The 18,297-nt window shown below is 37.7% G+C and overlaps 3 protein-coding genes across 3 annotated transcripts; 1 reads left to right on the forward strand and 2 right to left on the reverse strand.

Annotated features, from left to right (window-relative positions):
• Positions 1-303: 303 nt before the first annotated feature.
• LOC131788852 (cathepsin Z-like) lies at positions 304-3,407 on the reverse strand. The gene is made up of 4 exons (XM_059105945.2): positions 3,183-3,407; positions 2,147-2,385; positions 1,395-1,595; positions 304-894 (listed from the first exon to the last, which is right to left on the reverse strand). Exons 1-4 carry the CDS (start codon positions 3,302-3,304, stop codon positions 557-559), a joined length of 900 nt encoding a protein of 299 aa, XP_058961928.2. The 5' UTR covers positions 3,305-3,407; the 3' UTR covers positions 304-556.
• LOC131788849 (BLOC-3 complex member HPS1-like) lies at positions 3,345-12,191 on the forward strand. The gene is made up of 10 exons (XM_059105943.2): positions 3,345-3,535; positions 5,125-5,489; positions 6,289-6,671; positions 6,990-7,455; positions 8,169-8,360; positions 8,619-8,789; positions 9,485-9,795; positions 10,183-10,364; positions 11,258-11,411; positions 11,998-12,191. Exons 2-10 carry the CDS (start codon positions 5,232-5,234, stop codon positions 12,176-12,178), a joined length of 2,298 nt encoding a protein of 765 aa, XP_058961926.2. The 5' UTR covers positions 3,345-3,535; positions 5,125-5,231; the 3' UTR covers positions 12,179-12,191.
• A 1,312-nt stretch (positions 12,192-13,503) lies between these two features.
• On the reverse strand, positions 13,504-16,141 carry LOC131788853 (GS homeobox 1). Its single transcript, XM_059105947.2, has 2 exons — positions 15,631-16,141; positions 13,504-13,790 (listed from the first exon to the last, which is right to left on the reverse strand). Exons 1-2 carry the CDS (start codon positions 15,869-15,871, stop codon positions 13,525-13,527), a joined length of 507 nt encoding a protein of 168 aa, XP_058961930.1. The 5' UTR covers positions 15,872-16,141; the 3' UTR covers positions 13,504-13,524.
• Between the last annotated feature and the right edge of the window lie 2,156 nt (positions 16,142-18,297).

The following is an 18,297-nucleotide window of genomic DNA, read 5'->3' on the forward strand; positions in this document are numbered from 1 at the left end:
GTCAATCCGGGTAGAGAATGAGTCAAACCATGGCTACATAAAATTTTACTTTCAGTGCAGCTCAGTGATTGTTTGTCCAGACAGGTCTTTAGATACTGATGCTTAAGAAAAATAGGATGGTGGTCAACTCAACTGCATAAACTTAAAGCTTATTTTAAATTTGGTCTGGAGACTGAAGTTAAAGGTGCAAGAAAGAGCATGGTACAAGAAATGGAAGATTACACTTGTATACCTGGCTATGGATGCCCAATAACACATGTTCCATCTTTAAAAACCTTACAAAGTCAAAAGAGGTACAGGATATTGAACAATGAAACAAGTAAAACTGTTTTAATTGCTTAAAATTTTAAACCATTTCTAACCTTTTTTTTTAAATGTGCAAAATGGATGAAATAATTTTAAACAAACAAGGATAAATCTTTTAAAAGTACATTTAAAAAGAAGAGAAGAGAAGATAACATAAAAAGGCTAACCTAACTTTTACCAAACAATTAATTTTATTCCAAAAATCACTCCACTTAAATGTTGGGAGAATGGTCATATCTGGTGATAAGCCCTATTTTTCAACAATGGGAACAGCAAATGCACAATCTTCCTCAATGGCCAGATTGTAGTCTCCACCTTTTCCACCTTTGTATGCTGATGTTACAATTCTCAACCAGCCCTCCTCTCCCCATGGAGTACCCCAGGAGTTTCGCACAATCCAGTATTCTGTACCATTTTCCACACCCCAACCAGCAACTGATGTAATGTGGTTTATCTCAGGGCTTGGGTTGTATTCAGTGTAGATTCCTCCTTGGTACTTTTCCAAGCTTGGAGTGGCCATGATACCACAGGCAATAGGACCTCTGGCATAAATTTCAGCCATCATCTTTTCACGTCCATTCACTCTCCCTGAGAAAGCATTTATAAAATTTGTTAAGCAAAGAAGCAGAAAATGTTCAACAAAACTTCTAAGCTAATCTGCCCTACTAATCAGGCCAAAATCATACCACTAGAATCTGACCCACATCTCTCCAAGCTAGTGACAGAATGGCACATTAAGATTTGCTGAAGCCATGATACTACAGTAGAACCTACATGTATGATTCCTTGTATTGATAAAATTACACTGATTAGGAATTTTCCTGTTACTGATACCAGAGGTAATAGGTAAGTATCATTACTACAAACTGTACATTAGAATGTGAAGTGAAAACATTGCATTGATGTACTTGAAGTTCTTAACAGTGTTGGAAACAAAGACTAAACCTCAACAAGAATAACCATTTCAGTAAATGTGCATTACCTCTGTCAAAAGTGGTAAAATGTGTACTGAATGAAAATCATTATTTCACCAAATTTTTTTTAAGTATTACATAATTCATATTTCCATCTTCAAACAATTCTCTCACCAAATTCACTGACTTTCCATGAAGTGTAGTTCTTAATGACATGACATTCACCAAATGTGGTGCAGGTACCGCACTGGTTGAAATCTGTACAACTCTGGTCCTTGGCTTGATAATTGTTGCATGTTTCACTAGGTATTCCCTTTTCATGAGCGTAATGATACACACCAATCATACCACCACCATGACATGTACCAGCATTGCCTGTTGACGATTAAGACAAAAATAATCACGAACCCTTTAGCTCCAAACAATACCACCCCTGAATCACACATTTAAGTCAAAAGAATGAAAGTAATGATCACCAACTAAAGCTAAAGAAGCTATTGATCATTAAACAAATTCTCCTTGTCAGCATCTTTGGAAATGTATAGAGACCAGTATGGAGAATAGGCATGATGATGTTTGGGTGTAATAGTAGTTCATGAGAGTTTCATTTATTTTGTTTGCCTCTCTGAAGGAAACCTATGCCTCTTCAATTTGCCTCAATTCTGATCTTCAGTTGTGTAATATTTCTGCATTTGGAACAGTTTTTATATATAAAATGAGATCCCACTGGCTTTGTGTGGTATGGCCCTTTTTCCTATGTGTCATGGTGATTACCATTGTTTTGATTTTAAGTCAACAAATTTTTTCATTTCATGGTGTTTCCAATTTTGAACAGTTTTTCTCTCAATTGCGAATATTGATTCAAATGAAGAGTTCAATATACAAGAAGTTTAAGATATTTGAGATAACAATCAAAATTTTCTTACCACAGTCCAGGACATTCTGAACTGACAGGAGGTTGCTAGGCCATTTCCCCTTGCGCATGATGTTGATTCTATCTGACATTGCACTAGTTGTTCCCTGAGCCCAACAGGAGCCACAGTACTGAGGGATGTGTTGATTACGTGTAACACTGGCAAAGTTACCTTTTCCAGGAACATCTCTCCAATCCCACTGTTTGGGAATTGATCCTGTACTCAGGTACTCATGGGGCCGTGGAGTTTTCCTGTTTAAAATTGAAGATAGGTTGTACAGCATTAATGCATGAGTTAAAGCAGCATGCAGATGACATCTTTTGCTAGGTCTTCGCATAACCACATATTAAATTATGTACAGTTCTTTAATGAAAGCAAACAATGGCAAAAACACTAAGATTCCTTTAGAACTGAGGGAAAAATTTCCGCACAGCCCATACTTCCTTATGCACGCACATCTAATTAGTGATACACTGAATAATAAAGCCCCGTATATGTATGCATAATGACGTATGGGGCTGCGCGGAAATTTTGCCAAACTGAAGCTCTGTTTTAGAATATCATTGGGTTTTAGGGAAATCTCGCTAAATCCTGTACAAGCCCGATTTCTTTTCAGGGGCCATATTACGCCGTTATCTTACCAACGGGCATTGACTGACAAAACATTGTTTGACGTCATATCTCACCAATGATTCAGCGAAAATCATCTTCAGAAGGCATTTTCGACGTTTGAGAGGAATCTCGTTGAAAAAACATTTCGCTCTTTAAAACGGTAACTTATCGTATTCATCATTTTCGCGTTTCTATCTCGATTTGGCTAAACAGCTTCAGCTTCAGCTAAGTCTGATCTCAGTTTAAAATTTATAGCTCCGATAACTGTTGGTCATTTCAGAGTTGAAGACACGCTATAATATGACAAGTCCCTGCGCAGAAAAAAACACGCTCACACTTGAAGTTATACAGTTTGATCTGTTTGTTTCAGAAAAGGTACGCCTCTTACGAGGAAGGAAATCTGGAAAGCAGAACACACCAGAAATTATTTACTCACACAACTTCCTTGATGCCTTTGTCAAAACTTGGCTGATAACAACCTTTGCCGTCTTTGCGAGTGGGAAATCTGAAAGCACACGTAATTCCCAACAAGGTTAAACACACCAAAAGAGACTTCATACTTACTAGAAGAACTGCCGTATCGATAGCAGGGTAGATTATGCAACTATTTGCGGCGTTTTTCGGTTTTTGTTGTCAAAACCCGTTCTCGTGCTGGTCACAAGACCAATAACACATGTGACTATCGTTTCCAGTCTCTTCAGAAGAGCGCTCGTGATAAAACATGGCGGTGCGGCGGATTGATCAGTGGAAGGAATTGGAAGGAGTATGGCTCATTTTCTATGCATTAAGGTATTTTATTAGAGAGAAAGAAAATTTTTTTTTTATTATTTATTGTCCAAAATTTTGGGCTTTTATCTCAAATGAGTGATGATGTTTTGGTTAGTCTAATTTGCCTCAGAGCTCTTAAATTTGTGTGAATTTGCTGTTTGATCTTCATACATTTCTCCCTATAAGTCTGTTCAAAGGTTAGACTGAGTCTTCAGTGCGTCAGCACTTTTAATTAGGCAACCCTTAAGCGACAGTAAATATGAAAATATTTCTGCACAACCTCTTACTATTCTAATGGTTCCTTGACATAACCCAAACTTTGTAAACAAAGTTCTTAACCAAAGCCCTTAGACGATCAATTTTTTTGCCTTCTTTTTCTTTCCCTTTTCCTTTTTTTTATCTAGATACTGTACGTATAATGAAGTACAGGGTAATAGGAAAGTCTTGCTTCAAATTTGTTTTTTGAAAAGCATACCCTGCTGAAACTGGTTCTTATACATTTTAACCCTTTAACTCCCATGAGTGACTAAGACAGAATTTCTCCTTACATTATCAATATAATATCAACCAGATGAGTGATGAGAATAAAGAAAAATATCAATTTGGGGATAATTAGTTGATCCAATACTAAATTCTTTGAACTAACATAAGAATTGTGTAGTTGACAGTAAGAAGAATTACAAATTTGATCTGGGAGGTAAAGGGTTAATAAGAAAATTGCCTTATTCTTCAGGTAGAAGCAAAATTATCCTCTATTCAGTAAACTAAACAAAGAAAGGGAATTGTTTTTTCCTGTCATCAATTGAAAAGATAGTTCCAGAAAAAAATGTTTCAGAACAGAATCTTTATTTTACTTTTGCAGCCACTACAATTGTCTTGCTTTTGATGGCATTGTTACTGTTAAAATGTTTTTTGCATTTTTACCACATGCCTCTTACTTGCACATAGAGAACTAAGCAGTGAACAGAAGTTCCACTACTAGTGCTGGCTGTCTACAGAATTTGACAGCTTTGAAATTTTTTATGCAGATGCACCAGATGAGACAAACAATTGTCATGACAAAGTTTGTTCTTTGACTTGTTGAGGCAATGCTAGTTTATACCTACCATTGCTGAAAGGTCATTAGTTAAAAAAAAATGTAATTATCATGATTGAAAGTTTCACTATAATCCATCAGTGGCTTGATTTTCTTGCTCCATGTGACAGGCTGTGTTTTTGTCATACTGTTGTCATGTTTTTGTTTAAGTTTCCAGCTAGCTACAGGCTTTGTAATGCATACAGCTCTCTAGAACAAATTTCCTGCCAACGATGTCTTCACATTAGAATTAGAGTTAGGGTTATCAAGGATAACCTTGGATGGGCTTCCCTTTACAAAACATGTTCTTGATCTATGACAGTTTCCATTATGGCATGAAGCACTAGTAGTCTATGTTTTTTGTCTGTTTAGAATTTTTAGACTTGACTTGTGTATTGTACGGGAAGTCATAGAACTCCACTCAATGTATTTAACTAATGAAAACTTTTTTGGCTGAACTTGTCAACAGTTTACAAATGTCCTTGTTGTAAGGCACATTTATAGAACTGACAACAATGTTTTACATTGATTTCAGGTGGAAACACAAAGGAGTGTAGATTTATGCTGTTGACCTTTGAAAATAAACTTCAGCTATTTAGTAGTGTGCATATCACCTTAATTCCTGGAGGGTGAATCAGACCAATGAAGTGTGTACTCATCATAAACTCCCTACCAGATATTCTTTTTGTCCATGCTGATAAAGCTTTTATCAAGCATGTCAACAAACTTTCTCGTAATGCTGGCTTCATCAGTGATTATCACAATGAAGATGAGATGGACATGACTGCCTTATCACAAATCTTTTCTCCAATGATCACTTCACTAACTTACATGAATGATCTGGGAAATCCATATTCTTCTATTCTGTGTGAAGATGGCACTTTGTTTGTTTTCAATCAGGTATGTATTTACTTCAAGCAAGGAATCTTGCTATATTTCCTATATTTGGTTGGTATATCATGAGTTAAAGTGCTGATCAAGTGTAACTTATGTCTTTCTTCTTTTTTTTTTTTCCCCATGAAAAACTCAAAGGTGGGCAATTCTTAGATGCTCATGTTTACACTAGGTTATGCAAAGTTGTCATTTTGCTTTGGAACAGTTCATATTTTGATGAGTGTTCTGATTAAGTGTTACTTTCCTATGGCAAATTTTTCAACTATATTACCTGTTAGTCTGCAATGCTGTTGTATCAATAACAAACCTCTAAAACTAACAATCTTGAACTGAGGACTAATGAAAGTTATTGATAAATATAAATTAAAATTGTGATAAAGTTTGCAACTTTTATCAATCCTCAAATGTGATTTATTGGGGCAGATAGTAACTATTCTGTCAGGGACTTCATACAATCAATTAACAAAATGAAGGGAGACAAGTTGAGTTTTTATTGGGTTCTCAAGTTTAACCTAGAACTTTGATGCCTGTAATCTTTGTTCCTGGTATCGAATTCAACTTTAGGACTAAAATTATGAAAGGTGTCAACTGTTTTGCCCTCTATCTGTTGATGTTGTTTGAATATACATGTGCAGCAGCTATATTTGTTTAAGATTTTTGTTTCAAGATATTCACTGTCAATTTCTAGTCATGCCCTCCCAGCATAAGAGGATGATTCAAGAACAACATGTAATTGTGAAGATTTAACCTTGCATGCTTTATTTACAGTACATGATTTCATATCTTTGAAATTAAACCTCTTTAGTTTGATGACCTGGTTTTCACAGCTGTCAATGGTGATGGTGAAGAGTCTGAAGAATTCTTGAAAAGGAAATTATCAGTGGTGTACAGGTTGGCTACTTTACACTATGGAGCTTCTCTTGAATTATTAAAACCAGAAATTTTATCAGCACAGAAAAAGGCTTGGAAAACCTTGGGAAGTTTGATTGACACATTTGGGTTTTTGTCCACACAACAACAAAGCTTCTTGGTCGAGGCTGTGGAACGCTTACATGTCAACCAGAACCTGGGTGGAATGGCCATAAGTTTATTAGAAGAAGCACTAAACTTGGCAAGGACTAGAGGTGGCCAGAATGCAGTGCATTCATTGATTATGGTGAATACAAAGCTACTTGCACTCTATTCCAGGTAAGACACGATATGTTCACAGGATGTGATGATGCACACTTTTAAGACCTTTTGTACCTGTTAAGGAAGAATTACAAAGAGGCCATTGCAATTTGATCTCTCCCTACCTAGAAAAATTAAATTTGTAAGTCATGTGACACTTCTCATCGGTTTTACTTGAGAGCCTTGCAGTATCTGTTGTAAACACGGAAAAGTGCTTAGTTACATTTAAATTGTGTTCCATCTGATGAAAAGCCTCTAGTATTTTCAACTTACCAAGCACATATTTAGCAAACTCTAAAAAACTACAGTTTTGATTGTTTTTTTTTGTGATTTCAGTCCAAATGCCTCAGAACTCAAGTCTGCAGATCTTCTCTTGATAACTGTTCTACTATATAACATCTTTCCACACTCTAAACAAGCTGTACCCATAACGCTAAATAGAACCCCACCTCCATTAGCACACCAGGTACTTTGCAAAGGTGGACCTTCAGTATCACACCACATTCTAAGCAGCCCTTCTACAAATGAGGGCTGTGCTGAACAAGAACAGCATCCAAAAGTTGGACGTGTGCACTCTGATCCTGTTGATATAAGAGCACCGCAAAGGAAGGCTGAACCTGAGGACACTGCTTATGCAGGATCTTCTGTTGAAGATGAATTGTTCTATTCCCCTCGATCATCACCGATACCTAGTGAAGGCAGGGAGGCTACTGCTCAGGAGCTTACACCAAAGAATCCATTAACATTGAAAGAGCATTTCTTCACACCAAGGGCAGACACTCCTGATTACCTCAAGAGAAAGGTATCATAATTATCTAGCTTCATTGCTATTTAAAATATTCTCAAAATTCTTATGTGTTAGTTATTATTTCTGCAGTTTTAAGTATTAAGTATTGAGAGAAGAATGTTGCACATATTTACCAATTCTCAAATGGAATGAGGAATTATTCTAATTATACAAAGTGTGATGCAACAAAATCTGCCCTTCAGGCCACCCCTAAGCTATTGAACTGACCTCTTTTTTTCTCAAAAGGTTTTTAAACCTACATTCTCTATCTGTATTACATACGTTATGTTTCTACATTTCTTGGCCAGTCAGTTTTGTATTTTTATTTTTATTTTTACCTTCAATATCCAGGTATATACATATAGTTCTGAATAATGTACAGTTGTAACTGTGCAATAGACTATAAATCAAATGGATTGCTCTAAACCCTCCTATGAGGTTGCATTTGAGGTGAATAGTGCATTAAAACAGATTATAGCCTGGCTTATTTAATAGCTAAATATGTGTTCTCTTCCTTTTGCATTTACTTGGTGTAACATACATGATTAGCTTGTGATTCTTTGGGCTTGGTATCCTGTGCAAGACAAAGTGGGTAAGAGAATGATGGCAGAGATCTTTTTTAGACTCCCATCACTGGGCAAGAGATCAGTGCAGGCTATAGAGTTGGTCATTTGAAAGAACATGTGCTTGATGCAAATTAAAAGAAAAACATGTTGTTTCTTGTAAAGATGGATGATGAAGAAGGAGAAGAAACTGACGAGGAAGAACTTGAAACAGCCAGTGGTATACAGAATATGGACAGAAGACATGAATATTATCGCCAACCAGTCTTCTTAAGCTCTGATAGGTGTCCATATTTACCTCATGTCCTTCACTTTGTTCGCCTTGCCACAGGGACAGTTTTGGTTCTTGTCAGTGAAGTAAGAAACTAAACAACTTTTAACCCTTTACACCCTAAAATCACAATACGCATTCCCGATGCTTTTTTCTATACATTTCCTGATGTGCTGATAGGAGAATTTTTTTAATAATCAAGAGCTTCTTTATTTGGTGATTATTTCCTTCATTCTTGTGACGTCAGTGTTTGATTCACGTGTAAGTTTTAACGTGCACTAGCAAAGGCAATTTTTTTGCAGCCAACCAATTTTTAAGTTTCCTTTTCTCTTGTTTTTTTCAAGACAAAACATTGCAATGTAGCCACGTTCATTTACCAAGCGTTAGAATCTTTGGCTAGTGTCAAGCCGTCTGCCAAGCAGGGCCAGCGGACGGTACCACAGGCTCAGGCCATCATGGAGAAACTAGAAACAAGTGTGAAAAGAGTTCTTGAATCCATGAGGACTCCTGTGGGGGTAGGTGTATTTTGTATTGTGCATTTTTCCCTAATTTAACGAACACACTCTCTGTCAGAGGTGATGAGGGTGCACCAAATTATCAGCTGGGGCGTGCAATCCCAATACAACACCAATTTTTCTTGAATGTTTAGACAGAAAGGAGGCGTAGCTAGCCTCTGGCAAAAAGTTGGGGGATGAGTCACAGTTATGAACTTTCGCGCGCCTTACGTGAAATGCCATATAGCCTTACGGGAAGTGAAGTGTGTAGCTGTGCAGTAGATTTATGACATAGATTCTTCGGATGTGTGCGTTGTCTTAAGTGAGTGAGAAGTACCTTCAAGATCTTAAGAATCGGAGTTGAAAGCAGTCTTAAGGTGAAGAAAAAAGCTGGAAGTGCAAAATGACCCAACCTACTTACAAAGCCCTATTTTAGCCTGTCTGGTTTTCTGTTTTGGATTGTGACGCTGTTCGTTGTAAAGTGATTGACCAGGTATTTTGCCGATTTTTGTAAGATCTCAGCTGCTGAAGTTCAGGCCTTGCAAGCAAACCGCAAAATTGTAAAATGATCTGTGCCAGTGCCTGCGGCTGAATTTTCTCACGCTTGGTTGACTTTCCGACCCAACAATGTTCCAGAAAGTATTTTTCGATGTTCCTGGTGTTTTGAGACTCATGATAACCTTATGTTGACTGTTACATGTAACTGTTTACTTCAGGTGGCTGTTGAGAATCAGGTTCGAACCCTGCGCCATCGATGGGAGTTGGTAAAAAGAGGTGATTTACTAGGCTTCCTCGCTGCACCAACGGGTGTTGAGATGTCTCCGCAGCTGGAAGCATCGGTAGCGGAAATGGCTCGCTGTCTAAAGTCCCTCTTTAGTGTTTTATTCTGTACCAGTCAGGGAGAGCCTTTTATAAGTCAGCAGCTCTTAGCAACCATCTCACAAATCAAAGAGCTGCTTCAAACAAGGCTGGCAGACTACGAAGATTATCTGCTCGTCAAAGGACGTAGGAATATGACGATGACTGCGTATCCTTTTGCAACCTCGAGTAATAATAATAATAATAATAATAATAATTTATTTACTACTATAGCGCCCTTTAACATTTATATGATCAAAGGCGCTTTACAATTAGTGTCTCTTCCACCCATCCCACCCCAGGGGAGGACATCCACCACACAGTAATCTCGTGCGTGGGAAATTAACGTCTCCTACCCCAACCCTGCAGGAGACGGGGCCTACGGTTTTACGTCCTATCCGATAATGCTCAATCAAGATTCCTTTCGTTTGGTCTGCAAGCTTCTAACCTTTCATGTGGTCAGTAATTTTTTCCTAAGAAGGTCCTTAAGACTTTTTTTCACCTCAGATCCCTTTGGGTAAAAAATTTCTGCCTTAGTTTCCTTGACGATTTCCCGCCACCTTGAAGAGTTTCCAGGTCTCGTGCATTTCATTCATGTGGACCGCTGTGTTGACCAAGTAACCGCGCCTACCATCAACACAACATCCACCAAGGTCCGGGACCCTCGCAACCCGAGCTATGTTATTAAACAGAAAATTTGGGATATGTGGACGTATATACAATCCTACTTACAACGCGGTAAGAAAAAGCACGAGAAAAATATTAATTGTTTAACATTAATAGTTGTGAACTCCCATTAAATTATTTCACAAAGGAGTGACGTATCGGCTTAAGCCGCCTCAAAAAGGTGTGCACAGCTCTCAATGCGCATTTCAATTGTTTTATTTCTTTAAAAGAGCGAGCCAAAGGTTTTGAGTGTTTTCTGTCAGTTTTCCCACTTCGTGCATTCTATCTTGCCCATTGCCCTCGCAAAAAATGTACTACGCACCATTTCTGAACATATTCCTATTGTGTACGTTATTTTAGTGCAGCCGAATTCTCGCCACCAGCCGACAAAAAAAATTGTAATCATTACCTAGGAGAATTAGATTTCAGGTGTTAACTCTTTAACTCCCAAGTTCTGATTGTAAATTCTTCCTTCTAGCTTCTACATGTTTCGGCATTAATTAGTGACAAGAATTTATTGTTAGATCAAGATAATAACTTCCGCCGGATTTGCTGGATAATGTATGAATGTTCTAGGGAAAAATTACATGTTACTCTGTTCTGAGAGTTGAAGGGTTGAGAATGCATGCAATTATGTCAGATCAAACGAACAAACAGACAAACAAACGGTATTTTGACGAAACCATCAATATCTTCTCTGATGTATCGTTTTTGCGACTGACTACGAACTTTTCAACTGGAAAACGTGCCATTAAATCACTTCCTTGCTTTTGATCGCATCGATAAAAACAGAATTGAGTTCTGGCTGGGGCTCCTTTTGCTTGTTTTTGTTGGCGTCCTCTCGAGAGATACTTCTTTTAGATAAAGCAAGCTCTTTTTCATGAAATTATTTGGTTCGCTCTCATCTTTCAAGGTATTACCTCGATCGGTCAAGTACATGCGAATCGTTTTCTTATCCTATTCAGGCCACCATTTTGTAGCTGTCCGCGACGGAGATTTCCTGTTTACTTATTGTTTGTGGTTCCAAGACAACAACGGGAACCCTGTTCCAGTGAATTGCTCGTTACCAGTTGGAGTTGGCTCTTCTCCTACTGGAATTTTGTCGAGCACTTACTTCAAGTGAGTTTAAAGTAGTGTACATTTTTTGTACCAATGTTGTTTTAGTCTTTTGCTTGTATTGGCCGGACACCACTAAAATATTGTGACCAGGGGTGATAGTCAGCAATGCTCCACACCTTTTTTTTTTGTTAACAGTGTCTCAGCTTTGTATTAGCATTGTTGCTGCATTGTGTCTGTGATACACGAGGTGGTGTGCACTATTTCTAATTTCCAAGTCACTTCAACTGTTTTTATCGTTAAAATCACCGTACTGATTCAAACCAGCTTATATTTGAGCAGTTTCTTCGAGGAAAAATTTCCTTGACAGGGACAAAGATTTCCACCAGATGTCCATGTTATACGAAACGAATCGGATGTTTTCTCATTTATTCGAAGTTGATTACATTTTAAGAAAGAGAGGTTATTGCATCTGCTATGTTGACATTTTCGGATCAATGTCAATATCAGAGCAACTACGCACCTACCTCTCCCCTAACCCAAAACTAACCCTAACTTGTTATCATTTGACTGCTGTTGGATTAGGGGAGGGGCAGGTGCTTAGATACTCAGATACTGAAGTTCATCCATATTTTCTTCGCTTTTGTAGGGACTTGACAAAGCGATGCTTTCCATCAACCCCTACAAGCTCTATCCGTTGTTTTGAACTGATGTGTGTCCATGTGGGGTTGGTCCCAGTGCAGTTCGCTGTCAAACAGATTCGGAGACTGATATTAAAGCTGTTCCAAAAGTCTTTGGGATCCAGTTTTGCACTTAGCTTGATACAATAATGTCAGATAAGAGAAAGATTCATGTTCGTGTATACAGCTTCCAAGTCATCGCGACACTTTTTATTCTTTCAATCACTGTTCAAATTCAAACCAGCGTAAGGTTTGGATCAGTGGGGAAAGACAAAATTTTTATGTACGAAATAATGGTACAGTTTAGAGAGAACTCTTAAAAAAAATATAAAAGAAGGAGAAAAAAAAGGGGGAAATCCACAAAAAATTGAAATTAAAAAAATAGATAAACAATTTCCGGACTAAGGATGCGTTCCTTTGGGAGAATCCGGATCAGGATTTCTGATCTATGGCGTTCCTTTCGAGCAAATCCATTTTCAGACCAGTGATTGATCAGGTCCACTCTGGACAAGGATTTATCGAATCACTGATCTGCGCGATCTGAAGACGGATCATTGGATCGTTGATCCAACAAGTTCCATGGGGCAACGGATCCGAAATTAATCATTTTGCCCAGCGGTGCCCAATTTCAAACAAGTAGGTACCTCATATATTGACCGGAAAGATTGTTGGTAATCGCTCCACAAATTCTGCGATAAACACAAAATACAATCGATTTTTTAATGTTAAATCGATCGGCCACTGATCGCGGGCATTTAGGGTTCCCAAGTACCCATATTGTAATCATTACTTGCTATACAAGTCATAAGCGTGCCTCAGAGCATCCTTAGTAACATAGAGACGGACGTTCTCAAGTGGTTTGTCTTGTTAAGAATACGAAACAAATTCTTACGAGAGATATTTTTTGCTCTCGTTTTCTCTCAAAGGGCAGTCGATGTAGCTAGCGAGTGGTTTGCTTGATCCCTTGCTTTATTGTTTCATTGTGATTTTTTTGTATCTCAACAAGATTCATTGATCAAGTGCGGGCTGCTGTGCGATTAATTTTTTGATTCGTTTTTCAACAACTAGTGCTCATGTGGGTCGTCATCAGGAAGAGTACAGGGGCGGTGGCATGATAATACATAACTTCTGCAATGTGTGCAGAAAAGCGCCCATTTACATTGCGTTTTTTAGGCCAGCTTTGCTCGTCCTGTGAGTATAGATAAAAAGTAGTTATAGTTTCGTAAAAAGTGCTTATTGTAAAAACCTAGCGGCTGATATACGGGATACAATATTTAATGTGACTTTCTTTCCACTTAGTATTGCTTCCCATAATTCTGTTTTGTAATAAATCAAGGAATGTCAGCAAAATTTAAGGTAAATGTCAATAAAAGTCAACCGTTATAATTGCACGCTTCAGGTATATGCACTCGCCTTATATTTTATGGAATATTAGGTATTTACACAATGATTATTTGCTGAATCTGATACAATAAATAACGTAGAGTTGAGTCCACTCAGTTTAATTTTCCTCCGTCTGATCTGGACTTTGCTCTTTCCCTTTTGTACTTCATTCTCCTGTTTTGGAACCAGACTTTAACTTGTCTTTCCGACAGGTTTAACTCGTTTGCCAGCTTCATTCGTTTTAAACCAACCACGTACATATCCACTGAAAATTCCTCTTCTAGTCGCTCTAACTGCGTCGGCGTGAACGAAGTCCTGCTTCTCTTGGGTTTTGGGCTGGGGAGACTTGGTCGAGTCTGCGAATGAGCAGATCTTGGACCTAAAAGTATAACCATTCAAAACAGTTAAAGCAATTTCAAATTGAATGTCGTAAGTAGACGGTATTGCATAGGATTTACCTTACCACGCACTGTGATTGGTCCTAAAAGAAAAACTTGCGTCTCACTCTCAACTAATCAGATGTAACAACACAGCCAATCACTGCTTGGTCACACGCATTTTTCCGCGCTTCAGCAATTTACTTGTCGCTACTCTAACGTCTTATTGGCTCCTGGCGATATTTGCCTTAATTCTTGTGATAAATTCGTCATGATTACTTTGGTATTGATTTTGCAAAACGCAATCGAAGTGCCCTCTCTTGTGCGTCATCGCAAGAAATTACAAGCCTTAGAAAGGGCGAGGATTGTTGAGCGGTCACGATGTATCGGATTTTGAGCCGAATAGTTGTTGTGGGTATTTTTCAAATACCATTTATTTCAAAAGATCCCAGGATCAAGACAATTTGTATTTCCTTCTGTAGAATATCACTCAGTATATTACAAAACCTACTCAGTATCAAGGTGGCGAAGTTATAGTTATTGATCTTTGCGATATAAGCTCAAACTGAGCTAACAAGATTGACAAGATTGGACTTATCTCAAACGCTGTGATATCAGTGGCAACGCCTTGTTTTTCACAGCAAATACCTCTATGAAAGGTGGAAAGTTTCGAGGCTCCCGCAGCTCTTTCACATCAGCGAAATTTAGCGAGAAACTCTTTCATTTCAGAAATGTTCTCTCCGTTTTATGCAAGAATAAATTCAAAGATCGTTGCTATCATCAATCTGTTAATTCGGTTTTTAGGATTTTGTCTGGCATTTTTTCTCCACTTTTCCAATTTTGGCACACTAGAGAGTTGCAGGTCTTCCTTTCAGATAATTTACGATGCATCCTCTTTCACGGTAACCTCTTGGTGACTTTGTGCGGAATCATTCAGCTTCTCTTTGCGTACAGTAAGTTTTAAAATAGAAAGGAGAGAGCGTGTTTCGTCTTCGTTTCTAGAATCGTATCCAAAAAAAATCATAAAACTTCGGTGAATGTTGACCGTGAATGTACTATTTTAATTTTAGGTTACCCAAAGAGGAAATAAATTCTTTTTTCTCAATTCGAAGATTTTTTTATCTATGAAACAAATAATTTCCGATGTTTCCTGTCTTTATTCGTGATGTGCCAGCCATTAGATATCAAACCGACAGAGAAACATGAGTCCATATTTGACTCAGTTATTACAAATATCACCTTTTTTTCCCTTTCGGGTTTGGTGACAAAATTTGACAAACGAAGGAAATGAAAGCCATGTTTGAGTTCTTATTATATTTTTAGTCCAAAGAAACCTCAGCGTTTATAATTTTCGTGTTATCGTGAGTTATCATGAAGATCGCAAATTCCATTTTTATGCCTTAAACCGCCATAGCAAGATATCATCCTATGGCTTTGTCGCGTGAAAATGTGTCGCCAAGTGAATATCGCGCGGCGAAGACCTCTTGTAGAATGATTAAAACCTTAATGATGATTTCATGCTGGGTGAAAATATTACTTTGCGACAAATCATGAATGATTTAGTAGCACAATAAATAATGGTAATAAAGACAAGAGTGAAAGAATTCCAATTTTTTTTAAGATAATTATTCCTAAATCTTTTTTTTCCTTCTGATTTTTGGTTAAGTATTAGAATTTCTTTAAACAAGTGTACTGTGATAACAATTGTCTTCTTTTCTGAAAGGAAGTAACTCCATTTTTGTCTTTGATGATACGTTTAAGTGTCTTCGGCTACGAAGTAAATAACTTTAACTACTGCTAAACGTTGAGTGGCCTTTAAAAGTCAGAAAAGGCAGAAATTACCTGGTTTGACTTCCACCACGTTCTCGCCAATGTTCGCCACAGGGCGGGGATCTTCGTGCGATGTTCGTGAATGTGTAAATATTTGCGAGCTGTAAACAAGTCTTTGGAGCCCCACAAGCGAGTCCCTACGAGTTCCGTCCATAGACACAAGAGGAGGAGGAGATCGGCGAGGCTTATTTTCCTCTCGAGTTTGGTGTGTTGCAGAAGTTGGTATGGATTCTGATGCGCTGGACTCTTGCATTGTTAGTTTGTTTGACAATGACTTCGGCAACTGACAATCAAGACTACGCGGGTGGACTCGCACGGACGTAATTTTTCTCTTCGAAGGTTGGTTGCGCAAATGAAATTAGCTCGATACCTTGAAAAGAGAACTTCCTTACACGAAGGTTAACACAAAGCCATGCAAGTTAACTTCTTTAAAATCCTGAGTTAAACTTCACGTCAAAGCCCAAAACAGAAACCTCCGAAGGTCGTGGTGTTCCAATTACTACTAAAATGTTCCTTCCGAGAGTTTTCATCGAAAATGACAAGTCTTTAGTGGTTTTGTGACCCCTTATTACTCCTGGCCTTATACATTTTTAATAAAGAACTTAAGCTTTTCCATCTTGCTTCATTGGGAAATGACTTATCTAATTTTTTCATGTATCTTTTTTGTTATGTCTTTAACCGATTAAGTACTTTTTCTTCTTTACTAATGGATTGACGCGCGTCGAGTTTTAAAGCGACGGTATCCTGGAAGTCTCGCCACTTCAAAACCAACTCAAAATAGAGCACTTCTCTAAAATTGTTAAATAATCGTCGTTGTACACTAATCTTACAAAAATGCAAAACGCCCTAAGTAGACAATCAACATTTTCATGTTGTAATTATTCACGCTAAGCGGGAGTCTCGGAAACCTTGGTTGTTTTGTTGATTAGTTATTATTAAGAAAACTCGGGAGCCAGATTAGGCACAATCATAGCAAACGAAAAATAACAAAACTATGAATAGCTCCTTGTCTGTCTGAACGCGGTAGAAAAAAACATTTGCCCCCAGTTTCTTAACTCAATGACATACAATGCAATGGGAACCTCAATATTGACTTTATATTGACGTTCGGTTTACAAAGAGAGATGACTTCAGCAATATTCAACAATATTTAGTTACTTTCATTAATATTTCAAGAGTGAATTCATTGTCACAATGTGCTTGTAAGGATAACCAGCGTCTAAATCGTTATTTACAAGTCTTGGAAGTAACTCGCTAATTAAGTGAAAACGAAATTCCTTAACAATGGAGGATTTCTTAAAAGATTTCCCTTCAGAACCGAGAAGACTTCCGCTATCTGCTATTGACTCCATTTTCCCCAGCAAACATTGGCTTGTACCCGTAAAAGCCTACATTAGTGAGAGTAAATAGCTGTCAAGCGAAATAAGATTCTGAGGAAAAGCACAGATTTCACTGATTAGAGATGCTTGATTACCATTAGTCTTAATGGTCCTCCTGCTCCATGGGAACTCAAAGTTTCTAGTGATTTTGATAAATGTTCTGTAGATTGTCTCTTGTTTCCTGCGGTGCGTACTAAGTAAGTTAAATTCTCGTCTTGCAATTGGCTGGAGTTAATTTGTGACGTTTGAGGTTCCATCAAAATTAATTGGTGGTGATTATCAGAGAGTCCAATTTGTGAACGAAGAAAATTTCTGATACAACATGCAACCAAATTATGGCCTATCATTTGCCCCGCTCTCGCCAGCTTAATTATCGTAACGTCTGTATTGAAGGCAAATATAAAGCATATTTACCTTGGCTTCGGTAAATATCACGATATTTGACAAAGAAGATGTAGTCACAAAGTTATGTGTTCAACAAATCTCCTGAACAAAAACTCTTGAAAACTTTTAAAATTTTCAATTTCTCTTCAAAAGAAAGACCGTTCGTGGATTTTGATAATTACTCGGCTCCAGTTGCAAGTCTTTTTAATTCTATGTTATTACGAATTTTATTTTAAAGCGTCTAATCATATTTCGAGATTCATCAATTTTTCATGCGCAAAACTGAAGAATTGCCTCGGTAGTGATCACTGAAAGAGTCGCAAGAATTTCCTGGGGTAATTTTAGCTCTGATTTTAGCCTCGAAAATTATCCGGCCACATTTCGAAGAAAAATCGAGTTACTGGCAACATAACAATGAAAGTAATAAAACGGATAACATAAAGACGACATTGAACAATTCAGTTTTAAATGAAATGTTAGACCTTGTTGGAGGGCTCGGGATCTCCGCTATTTGTTCGAGTATCCCTGCTCTACTAGCTCATCAACGATGTCTTACAATTTATGACCCCTTGGAAATAAATGATTACGAAGTTGAGTCAAAAATTTTTGCTTCGGTAAGTAATGCAATGCGAATAAAAAACATATAATCTACTGAAGAAAAGATTGGAAACATATGAATTGATTCTGCATGAAGGAGCAAAAAAGCTTGCCTGAAACTCATTTAAAGGTTTATTTTCATTCATAGTTAGAGGGTTAATGGAAAGTTGCAGTAAAATAGGCGCGTACTCATTTATATTCGGTTTGTGTCTGACACTTTCACTTTTGTAATTTTTCTACTCTCTGATCATGAATTACAGACATCAGAAACATCAGTCTAAACGCAATTGTGCTCTAGAGCGACTCTACGGCGTGCATA

The sequence above is a fragment of the Pocillopora verrucosa genome, chromosome 1, assembly GCF_036669915.1.
Source record: "Pocillopora verrucosa isolate sample1 chromosome 1, ASM3666991v2, whole genome shotgun sequence".
Taxonomy (NCBI): Eukaryota; Metazoa; Cnidaria; class Anthozoa; order Scleractinia; family Pocilloporidae; genus Pocillopora; species Pocillopora verrucosa.

Excerpts from the sequence above, each read along its gene's own strand:
- LOC131788849 (XM_059105943.2), top strand. The coding sequence starts at position 5,232 with ATGAAGTGTGTACTCATCATAAACTCCCTACCAGATATTCTTTTTGTC. Across the intron at positions 6,672-6,989 it reads CTACTTGCACTCTATTCCAG|TCCAAATGCCTCAGAACTCA; the intron begins GTAAGACACGAT and ends TTGTGATTTCAG. Across the intron at positions 8,790-9,484 it reads CCATGAGGACTCCTGTGGGG|GTGGCTGTTGAGAATCAGGT; the intron begins GTAGGTGTATTT and ends TGTTTACTTCAG.
- LOC131788853 (XM_059105947.2), bottom strand. The coding sequence starts at position 15,871 with ATGCAAGAGTCCAGCGCATCAGAATCCATACCAACTTCTGCAACACAC. Across the intron at positions 13,791-15,630 it reads CGTGGTGGAAGTCAAACCAG|GTCCAAGATCTGCTCATTCG; the intron begins GTAATTTCTGCC and ends TTATACTTTTAG.
- LOC131788852 (XM_059105945.2), bottom strand. The coding sequence starts at position 3,304 with ATGAAGTCTCTTTTGGTGTGTTTAACCTTGTTGGGAATTACGTGTGCT. Across the intron at positions 1,596-2,146 it reads TCAGAATGTCCTGGACTGTG|GCAATGCTGGTACATGTCAT; the intron begins GTAAGAAAATTT and ends AATCGTCAACAG. Across the intron at positions 895-1,394 it reads ATGGAAAGTCAGTGAATTTG|GGAGAGTGAATGGACGTGAA; the intron begins GTGAGAGAATTG and ends ATGCTTTCTCAG.